Genomic DNA, 11,842 nt, shown 5'->3' with positions numbered 1-11,842 from the left:
ATTGTGTTGTTTCCTTTTTGCTCCAAAAATTAAAAAATGGTGTAAGAAAAGTTAATTGGCTCTAATATATGTAATGGGAAATAAGATTAGAAGTTTCAATGGGGATAGGACTGATGTGGAACACTACAACCTGTGTACAGAGCTCTGAAATATGTTGGTGTGTTGAAGGTATATAAACAGCTGGAAAGAAACTCTGATTAATATTTATAATAGTAAATAATTAACCTTCATCTGAGTAAAAGTGGTAAACCCCTACTAAGGTAACGCCTTCTTAAATATTATATTTTCCAATGTAAAAATAAAAACACCTTATCCTCAGCTATCACATCGGTGTTGTTGGTGCCGGATCTCCCGAGGCTCACATGACATTATTATTCCATGTTAGCCCTGCAGCCAATCAGTGGCTACTATTGAACTGCTGTGCTCTCATTTCCTTTGGACGAACCTTGGATGCCCAAAGAAAGTGAAAGAATGGCAGCTCAATAGTAGCCACTGATTAGTTGCAGTACTAAAAAATCATAATAATGTCACACGAGCTTCAGGAGACCCGAGAGGTCCGGGAGTTGAGTATAAAGTGTTCTATTTTACATTTGGGAAAAGTATCTAAGAAGGGGTCTCTAAGAAATGTATTGTTGGTTGAAAGCAAATATCTTGTCAAGTGTGTTTTTGGCTCCTTTTGACCTAGCTGGAAGCTGTTTGAAGTGACCTACAATTAAACTGAAGGTCACAAGCAGTCCAATAGCCGTACACTAGAGCAAAGACCCGGAAAGTCATTTGATTATCTTGTGACTGCCAGCAATTCTTTAGGAATTTGACTGAGCAGCCAAAATCATTAAGAAAACTAAAGACGTCCGCAATTAGGTTTGGTTGAATAGCTGAACTGGAGCTTAAAAATTAACCAAGTTTTTTATGTTGACATTATGAGAATGGAATTAGGAATAATTTTTGGCCATTGTGTACGATCATTTGTGCTTGCACATATAGTATAGATGTCAACTGACCACACTAGCTAAACACATACATTGGTAGTACATTTCAGATGGCTCTTGAAATTGTGTTAAAAGTGTATTCAGGTCACGACTATCTTCGAAGTCCCCAATAGCTTCTAGTTACTAAAAACTACAACTACGAACAATATTATCTTCATTATGCCTACATTGTTATCAGACTAGTGGATTTTATTCCTTGCCCAATGTTCTGTAACCCATAGACCTTTATTATGGACATGTTCAATAAAGGACAATGTACATGAGTTTGTGAACATTTTAATGGAATTTCCAACATATTTAAAATAAAACTAATTCATAATCAGAATTCAGAAAGTACTGAACGTAAAGTGGAAATTTACCAATAATCATTTCCATGGACTAAATGTTTCAGAATTTATACGAGATAGGGAACCATTGCTGTCATCACGAGCCCTTAGTATACCGATCATTAATTTCTTCTCTTTGAAAGTAAAGCACATCTCATCACATGAACAGAAATACTCATTTTTTGCATACTCATACCATCCCTCATTGCCAAACTGTCCAACATCTGTGCCATCAAGTACAGATCTAAGACACATTGACCACACCATCTCAACACACAGCCAAGAAGCTACCCCTCCTCACTTACCATTATATGATACATGCTCCACCAATCCAAAATGTTTCCCCAATCTCTACCTTCATACGCACAACTCACTATAGCAGTCATGAGCACACAATATTATGGATATTTTCTTCACCTTGACTTTAGATCTAACTCCAATTCAAATTAGCCTCCTGGCCATAACTGATTTTTTTTGTCATCAGGTCCTCCTTTTTCTCTGGTTCCTGTTCTCACAATTGATGTATTAGCCAAGCACTGGCTTAAGTTTTCCTACCCTACATCATGAGAGGTCCACAAAAATGCACAGAATGACTACTGTTAACCACAGATGACCACATCTAAATAGATTTTAATGTGTAATATCAAGACACCTACCCTCAAACTCAACTCAAGACATTTATACATCATCTTTATAAGTCATGAATACGAGTATATTTGCTTGTTAGGCAGGGGCCTGTAACCCACACTATATTGTGTCCCATATTAAAAGATTGTAAAGGCCATTGGTAATATAGAGCCATGTAGAGCTGAACAAGTGTCTTCAAATTTTGTGAAGGTAGTCATCATATAGCCCAGGGCTGTGCTGATCTGCCACTCCGTCAAGAGATAAGTTTGATTTCATCAATGATCAGTGGTGTAACTTCATAACTTAAAGCATGTGGGTACCCATGCAAAATCTCCTACAGGGTCATAAATTATACTGTTCTTTAATAATATTGGTCTTCATATATCGGTCAAAGGGACCTTTTGGGCCCCATAGGCTCCAGGGAGATGGTACGACTGCAACCCTTGCACAAACCTTATTTATGCTCCTGTCATTGATCTATTTCTCATAGAATGGCAACACGTTCCAGGTATCCCAACCTCTTTTATGGGCTTTATATAGTTTAACCCACATTATGGATGTTTTGGCAACTTTGCACATAAGAGTTTTGCCTTCTCAATATAAAAAACCTTAATGCACATATGTGATACTTCCATACATGCGCATCTAGAGCTACATATACAAACCTAATACTGTAGTGACTGGTAGAAAATAAGAGATACATCAGCACTTTAAATAAAGTAAAAAAAGAAGAAACATCACTTCCTGCCTTTTCCCTTGCGGCAGTATTTAATGTTAATGTGGAATGTTCTTTTATCCTCGGGGGAGATTCAGGAATGAAACTTAAAGCACCAATGTTCCCACACTGTGGGGGAACAAGAAGAAAAACAGATGTTTTCAAAGCAAGAGGCCAGAAAGTCCTGTAATAAATTGCAGACATCTTAACCCTTGAGCAGCAGCAGGCCTGCAGGAGACTGCTAAGCAGGGAACAGATATACACTTATAAGGCATCGGCCATCATCATCCAGCATGTAAGCAGTTAATCTCAATGCGTTGCTGAACAACCTATTCTAGAGTCATAAATTACATCACAAGAATGTCCACATTATGAACCAGATATTAGTATGTTCTTCAACATACACACACCAATGGGTATCATAACCTGAATCCCCAGATAGCATTTACCTTATAAAACACGTTGCGTACCTGTATATCTGTATATTGCACCTAGTTTGATGCTGCAGTACTGTAAAGAATGTATAGACTGTGCAAAAATACTGATAAGTTCACCCTCATCCGGATATAGTAAGTTATTACACCCCGTTTGGGTTACGCTAATCCCAAGATTCTAGATCTTTCTGAAAATAATTACACATAAATGAGATTTTTCTACAATGTTGCTTAAAATGTCTGTAACTATAGCTCATTGGGTTAGGAGCCGCCAGCGTCTTTCCGTTAATACATACACCAATTGGCACTATGATTAGCGAGTTTCTACTTGTTACCGCTATAACCGCTAAAGTAAGTCACTCCACTTCAGATTAATTGCACTGGATTAACATAATATCAACTGATAAAGGTTTTATCCCAATTTTCAAACCAGATTAGTTGTTTGAAGGACATCAACCATTGGCACCATTGCCAGGATTCTTGTTGGCAAATTCGGCACTCCGGCTATACGCTAATATTAATACACTCTCATAATGGGTGCATGATTAGGAGTGCCAGCTGCTATGAGGACACTCCATCAATCAATGTTCTTTAGATCCTAGGAGGTTGTTATTTAGTTTGAGGAACAGCACCAGCTCTTGATGTATGAAGTGTCTCCACGTCACTACTAATAGTAATGTACACGACCTATGGTGCCAGTTCCTGTACCCAGAATATCAGGCTGTCCATTTCGCCATATCTCTCGAATTATCCTCTCACGTTCCTCTAATCTTTGGGCTCTCTCCAGTTCTTCTGCTGATGTGAATACATTTACTGTCATTGTACCATCCATAGGCGGCTGGCTTCCTAGTGACGTGTCCGTCACAGGTGTCAAAATAAAGGTGTCCTCATTGTCATCGCTATCTGGATCCTCTTCATCTCCTGTCACAGACAGAGGCTCTTTAATACAATCTTTTGGAGGCGTTTTCTTTGGTTTGGGAGGGAGACTGGGAGTCCTTGGTTTGCAAGAGATACGGATGACCAGCATACAGAGAGTTAAAATTAATCCAAAACAAACTCCAAGAACAAAGTAAAGCCCAAATGATTCAGGTTTTTCTGGGGACAAAAAACATTTATCAGTATCTGTAATATGTACTATAAAAATACATTTTTAGTTTCTTAGTCTGCAACGTTATAAATTATATTGCCGAAACACTTCTCTATAGCGTGTTACACCGATATTCTGTATTAAAGGGTTTGTCGGATGCTAACAAAACACCATCTAATTCCACTTGTTTCCCTCAGTTAAAATAAAGTCACCTCCAGTTCTGGCGCAGTTCCAGTGCTGTTGATAATCACAGCTCGGGGCTATTGTAACGACATGTGATACCCAAGTCCAAGCACCACTGGCTTTTCTCTCCACGTCTTCAGACCAAATAAGCACTCAACAGGAAGTGAGTGGCAGCCGCAGCATCACTTCCTGTTGATTAACTCATTTGGTCCAAAAGTGGAGAGAGAAGCCGACAGTGATTGGACGCGGGGCTTGAGTGACGTTACTATGTCACGTGAACCACGAACAGAGATTATCAACACCGCTGGATTGGAGATGAGTACAAAGTCTTTTATTTCAATTGGGGGAAACAAGTGGAATCAGAAGGAGGTGTTCTAGTAGTTGACAACTCCTTTAATAGGTAGGCACACTGCAATGCCAAACAAACTACAAGGAAATTTAAGGCCCTCAAAAGGGTTGTCTGGTATTATTATATTAATGACCTAGCTGTAGTTGGGTACTGCACTTTATCTTATAGACTGTAAGTTTGCGAGCAGAGCCCTCACTTCTCTTGGTATCTGTGTTACACTGTAAAGTCCGATATTGTCTGAATGTGTCCCCTCTGAATTGTAAAGCATTGCAGAATATGTTGGTGCTATAGAAATAAAAATTATTATTATTAATTTTTATTATTTCCCATTGACTTGGACAGGAGACATACTCCAGCACTCATCATTAATCACTAAACAATGTATGGAGGTGCAGTGTTCAAACCGTACATCATTTACAGCCTCTACCAGAACAGATATCAGGTGATCATAGTGGTGGTGAGTGACATACCTCTACTGATCACCTATTCTACAGATGGGTCATCAATATGTTAGTCCCAGACAACCCCTATTAGTCAGTCAATAGGGATGATGTTGTTTAATATGGCAACGTGCACAAACCCATTAGCCTGGATAATCTTCAGCCACCTTCTGTAGGAGAGAGGTGCCTGGAGACATTTAGGGCAATTCTCCACTCCCATGATTTATAATAATGCAGTGCCTGTGGAGAGGCAGAACTCTAACATCCCAATGCCTATGCCACATATATCCAACCCCAGCCCCTTTTCATTGGGCCCTTTTCATAGCAGCTTGAAGGTGCTGCTTTTATGGAACTTAAGACATGGAGAGATAGGGGATAAAAACTGCTCTAATCAGTTTATGAAACTTAAAAAAGTTACTTTCAGCCATTTCATAGTTAACATGCAACCCCTGTCGTATTTCATTCTTCTCTAATTGTTGAAAGCCATCACATTATGGTATGCCTAATGAGAATACGCTACCTCTAATGTAAGCATACGCTGCTATGCTGTTACTCAGGAACTCCATCTCCTTCTTGTGAGTCTCCATCACCCAATGATTAATATCTGTGAAGACGTCTTCTCTTTACCTGAAACATATAATACAAAATGTAATAACTAAAGAGGAACAAAACTTTTCTTAATTATCCATCCTTACCTACATTCACACAAACTAACCTAATTAGTGGAATGTCTCATTAATGATCGGGAGGATACTGCTTTATTCATGCCAACTGTAGGTTGGTTAAAGGGAACCTGTCAGGTTCTGTATGCACCCAGAACCAAGAGCGCTTCTGAGTACATTTTGCTAATCCCTGCCAAACTGTCCCTGTATAGTCTAGCATAGATAATGGGATCTTTAGAAAAAGTATTTCTAAAGATCCTTTATAATATGCTGATGAGGCCAGTAACTAGTTGCAAGGGCGTTTTTCCATTGGGTAGTTGGCCCACATAGCATCCTAGCACGCCCCTGTGGGAATGCTATAAATGCACAGCGTCAGATGCACTGTCGCTCTAACCTCTCTGCTGTCACCGCAGCCAACGCTGGTTTTCATCTCAGTGCAGATTATCAGAAGTCTCAGACTTCCGGTCATGCGCACTATGAAGCCGGTTGTATGCGTCCCGAATTTGAACTGGTGTAGTGCGCATGACCGGAAATGGAGGGACTTCTGGTCATGGGCACTGACCCTAAGTCTGGTGTTCTGAAGCTATGCAACAGACACAGGTACACGCGTCAATGCCGATGATGACACTATTTATTGAATAGCATGTTAGTACATCCCCGTGGACGTGCTAACATACTAAGAGGGAGGAATGAGTGCAGGAACTAACACCCTTGAATCTAGTCCCAACTCTCATTAGCATATCATAAAGGATCTTTAGAAATGCTTTTTCTAAAGATCTCTTTATCTATGCTACTAGATACAGGGACTGTTAGGCAGGGATTAGCAATATGCACCCAGAACTGCTTGTGGTTCTGGGTGTATATTGCACCTGACAGTTTCAGTTTAAGTCCTGGGGTATCCATCAGCTCTGCTAACTGTAGGAAAGGCAAGTCGTCACATGAAAACCGCATAAGGTAACTTTCTACTACTACTGTGGTTGGTAAAATTTCATGTGTGCTGGCATGGACCCTGTATGGCCGTGCATGGGGCCTATACATCTCGTGTAGCATAGCGCTATACAGTCTCCATGCAGGCTCCATCGGAAGCTGCGTACATGTAGATAAATTCTACTACAATCAATGCTTTCTTATAGTATACCTCTACGCATGAAGATCTGATGGAGCATATATATTACTGCTCTGAAGAAAATTGAAGTGTTTTAAGACAACATGAACATAGCCATGTTTTATGCTTTGTACAGCATTTTCTATATCAAATGTTTGATAAAGTTGGACTTTAATAAAATAAAATAAGTCAGGAAGTAGAACTGAGGTCATCTGGGCCGAGGTATTAATGAATCATATCCCCCTCACAAGCAGTGACCTGGTTTCCTGCACATCCTAAAATACATCATAGCCGCTTCCTTCCAGGTTTGCAATATTCTTTGGCACTCCCGTAAACAAACGTCCCCGTCTCTGTAACATACACATCTGCTTCCATGGCGCAACCACACATGCATACAGGCTTCATCCCATTCCAGACACATCCCTTCTGCTATTTTCATCTATCAGTGTAGTGTCTGCAAACTCATAGAGGGTAGGATGGGGGTACTGTAGCGTGATGGAAGAATACTAAGTAATGGGAGGAATGAAGAGTACTAGAGATGCAGGTCATGCTGGACTTTGGCTACTTTTTTAGTTTAGGTGTATGAATAAAATAAAGTAAATAAAAATAATTACACCTGATGTTTTAGACCTGTCTAACGTCTTCTCCATTGTCTCTGACCCAGACCAATGCCTGCTCGCAATCTGGCGACTGGCACTTTGTATAATGGAGCATCACGCCTTCCAAAATATAAAGGGCCAGTTACCGTCCACTGATTACCTTCCCGATCTATTCTGGTGGGTTTTGATGTTGTTTCTGATATGTTACCTGCTACCTTCCTAATGATCTCTATTTGTCCTGTTTGGATCTGCCCAATTCTGTCTGAATCTGTGGAGTGATTTCTTAGTCTGTCACTAGTGAAGACAATTCTAGGGACAGCGACTTCTACGTTAATGTTAAGATATGACCAGGATACTAATATTGAATTTCCCGTTTCTCAAGTGTGCTCTCTTTTAACCCACACTGTACATATGTTCTAAGGAAATTACAGAACCTGCTCTGTTTCATTTATAGGAAATATCAGTAGTCCAAGGACTTTGGATTGCTGATGGAAAAATAATGGCAATGGTTAGCTAAAATGATACAGAACCAGTATAGTGAGGTTCTAGGAGTATATTTTGGGTAATGTACAAACGCGTTTGTGGATATGTATTGGAATGCCATGTACATTGGGGAGCATTAGTAACATAACTGAATCCTGCATGGAGTAAGTATCGCATACATGCGAGTGAAGACCTATTCAATGACCCATGTCCACCATGTTTCATCCATTAACTAGTCACCTGGCTGTGAATCAGGTCTGCATGTGACAATTGTGTTTTTGCTGCAGGCAGCTGTCTGGAAATCCTGTGCTCACATATGTCACGACTGACTCCCTGACAGCTGGGAGTGGCCGCTTTTCCTCTTCCTGGCACATTACAGCTGCTTGCTGCCAAAAACCAGGTGTTGGAAAACTTCTCCAATGCCAACAGTGGGACATTATAGCTCATAATAAAGAGTGGTGCTAACACTTATGTGCTGCCTTCACTATGCTAAACTGCACTATAGTAGGTAAGGTTCTATACTACTTTTCTTACATGAGAGTCTTGGATAAGTTTCAAAACTATAAAGTCAAATATATAATATAATAAATACATAAATAAATATTCTAACATCTTCTGTGCTTCTTACCATTGGTGTTGTAAAACACCAAAAAATGTTATTTCACATTGGCTTTCCCAGAATTATGATTTATAACTTTATATAAATATGACTAAAAATGTCCTCATATTATTGTCTATATTCTTAACACTTGGGTTCCGCTTCTCATCTTGACTGCTATAGGTCCAGTAATAGTTTATACCCCTGGATGAGCGTATTTAAGCTTTCCATTCACCATTTTGGTCACACAATTAGCAAAGACCAAAACAGTGATGGCATTAAGGAGTTGTATAGCCCCTATTTACATATAAATACAGAATGGCTTTCATTTTTCGCAAACCCTTCATGGTTGCAGGCTCTCCATACATTATATTACTCTGCACACCTAATAAGTGTATTGCTGGCTGCTCGGCGGAGCGCGACTTCTCCATAGACTAAACTTCCCACATTCTTTTTGGGATCTGGGTGCACTGATAACTGAAACCTGATGTTTATCAGCCAGCTAAGCCTAACAGCGGTATTAATTCCATGCATTAAAGTAGGAATAATCCGATTTATACGGTGAGATGTCAGATTTGTTTTAAGTGTATTTCTTTTCTGTAATGTATCAAATACCATAAGTAATCCCCCCACGTTCCCATGCACTTACCATCCAAGTGTGCAGTCTTCGTCTCAGTTTTCTTGCCTAGCAGATGCTTGCGGAGTAGTGTTTACTGTAGTCCCATACTAAGCGGCATGATATTGGACAGCTTTTTGTCAGGAATAGCTGCTGGGAAAACTTTCTCCTAGCTGAAGAGTTGTCTCATTGAGGCTGAGCGCAGCATAGTGATGCATTGCTGTTTGGGATGAATAGAGGGCCGGCTTAGTATTATACTGAATCCCTCCTTCCCCAACTTCCCTCCCTCTGTCCAGATGTAATGTACTCAGCCACAAACTGCTGCTCTGCTCTCAGAGACTAAATTATAGAGCCCAGCCTATGGTCAGCTCAGCTAAGTACAGTAACCCTTCCCAAGCCGCGCTTTCAATATATCCACATACCATCATGGAATCATTTTGTTTTACATATCCCAGATTTTTACAATAATACTATTGTCACCTCTACAATAAAAGAAAAAAAACATGCAAATATTAATTTGCTAAGGATGCGTAAGGAATGTGCTGGAAAAACTATTATTTATCAAATGCAAAAAAGAAATACAAAATGTTATGTAAGAGGCTGATAAGTGCAACAAAAGAAAGGAAAGCAATAACATAAAGAACAAAAAAAGTAACAGAGACTCATAGATACTAAACATGTCACTCAACTAAAGAAAAATCCAAATGAATCATGGGCAGGACTGTAACGTAATAACCTGAAATGGATTCTAGGGGGGGATACACAGTACATCAGTAGTGCCATATGCCAGGCAGCATGTTGTCTTCGGGGCTCATTCAGACTAGGCATGTATCACAATAGGGACAGCACTCTTTTATTCTATATGTACTAGCTAGACTTTAAAAACAATGTTTATATACAGCATATATATATATACAGTTAGGTCCAGAAATATTTGGACAGTGACACAAGTTTTGTTATTTTAGCTGTTTACAAAAACATGTTCAGAAATACAATTATATATATAATATGGGCTGAAAGTGCACACTCCCAGCTGCAATATGACAGTTTTCACATCCAAATCGGAGAAAGGGTTTAGGAATCATAGCTCTGTAATGCATAGCCTCCTCTTTTTAAAGGGACCAAAAGTAATTGGACAAGGGACTCTAAGGGCTGCAATTAACTCTGAAGGCGTCTCCCTCCTTAACCTGTAATCAATGAAGTAGTTAAAAGGTCTGGGGTTGATTACAGGTGTGTGGTTTTGCATTTGGAAGCTGTTGCTGTGACCAGACAACATGCGGTGTAAGGAACTCTCAATTGAGGTGAAGCAGAACATCCTGAGGCTGAAAAAAAAGAAAAAATCCATCAGAGAGATAGCAGACATGCTTGGAGTAGCAAAATCAACAGTCGGGTACATTCTGAGAAAAAAGGAATTGACTGGTGAGCTTGGGAACTCAAAAAGGCCTGGGCGTCCACGGATGACAACAGTGGTGGATGATCGCCGCATACTTTCTTTGGTGAAGAAGAACCCGTTCACAACATCAACTGAAGTCCAGAACACTCTCTGTGAAGTAGGTGTATCTGTCTCTAAGTCAACAGTAAAGAGAAGACTCCATGAAAGTAAATACAAAGGGTTCACATCTAGATGCAAACCATTCCTCAATTCCAAAAATAGACAGGCCAGAGTTAAATTTGCTGAAAAACACCTCATGAAGCCAGCTCAGTTCTGGAAAAGTATTCTATGGACAGATGAGACAAAGATCAACCTTTACCAGAATGATGGGAAGAAAAAAGTTTGGAAAAGAAAGGGAACGGCACATGATCCAAGGCACACCACATCCTCTGTAAAACATGGTGGAGGCAACGTGATGGCATGGGCATGCATGGCATTCAATTGGCACTGGGTCACTTGTGTTTATTGATGACATAACAGCAGACAAGAGTAGCCGGATGAATTCTGAAGTGTACCGGGATATACTTTCAGCCCAGATTCAGCCAAATGCCGCAAAGTTGATCGGACGGCGCTTCATAGTACAGATGGACAATGACTCCAAGCATACAGCCAAAGCTACCCAGGAGTTCATGAGTGCAAAAAAGTGGAACATTCTGTAATGGCCAAGTCAATCACCAGATCTTAACCCAATTGAGCATGCATTTCACTTGCTCAAATCCAGACTTAAGACGGAAAGACCCACAAACAAGCAAGACCTGAAGGCTGCGGCTGTAAAGGCCTGGCAAAGCATTAAGAAGGAGGAAACCCAGCGTTTGGTGATGTCCATGGGTTCCAGACTTAAGGCAGTGATTGCCTCCAAAGGATTCGCAACAAAATATTGAAAATAAAAATATTTTGTTTGGGTTTGGTTTATTTGTCCAATTACTTTTGACCTCCTAAAATGTGGAGTGTTTGTAAAGAAATGTGTACAATTCCTACAATTTCTATCAGATATTTTTGTTCAAACCTTCAAATTAAACGTTACAATCTGCACTTGAATTCTGTTTTAGAGGTTTCATTTCAAATCCAATGTGGTGGCATGCAGAGCCCAACTCGCGAAAATTGTGTCACTGTCCAAATATTTCTGGACCTAACTGTATATATAATATATATATATATATATATATATATATATATATATATATATATACAGTGCCT

At 39.8% G+C, this 11,842-nt stretch overlaps 1 protein-coding gene across 1 annotated transcript; it reads right to left on the bottom strand.

Annotated features, from left to right (window-relative positions):
* Positions 1-1,263: 1,263 nt before the first annotated feature.
* Positions 1,264-9,424, bottom strand: EVA1B (eva-1 homolog B). The gene is made up of 3 exons (XM_075334074.1): positions 9,247-9,424; positions 5,671-5,777; positions 1,264-4,186 (listed from the first exon to the last, which is right to left on the bottom strand). Exons 2-3 carry the CDS (start codon positions 5,735-5,737, stop codon positions 3,759-3,761), a joined length of 495 nt encoding a protein of 164 aa, XP_075190189.1. The 5' UTR covers positions 5,738-5,777; positions 9,247-9,424; the 3' UTR covers positions 1,264-3,758.
* Positions 9,425-11,842: the final 2,418 nt, after the last annotated feature.

This window comes from Anomaloglossus baeobatrachus, chromosome 2, assembly GCF_048569485.1.
Source record: "Anomaloglossus baeobatrachus isolate aAnoBae1 chromosome 2, aAnoBae1.hap1, whole genome shotgun sequence".
Lineage (NCBI taxonomy): Eukaryota > Metazoa > Chordata > Amphibia > Anura > Aromobatidae > Anomaloglossus > Anomaloglossus baeobatrachus.
This window is presented reverse-complemented; position numbering and strand designations above follow the sequence as displayed.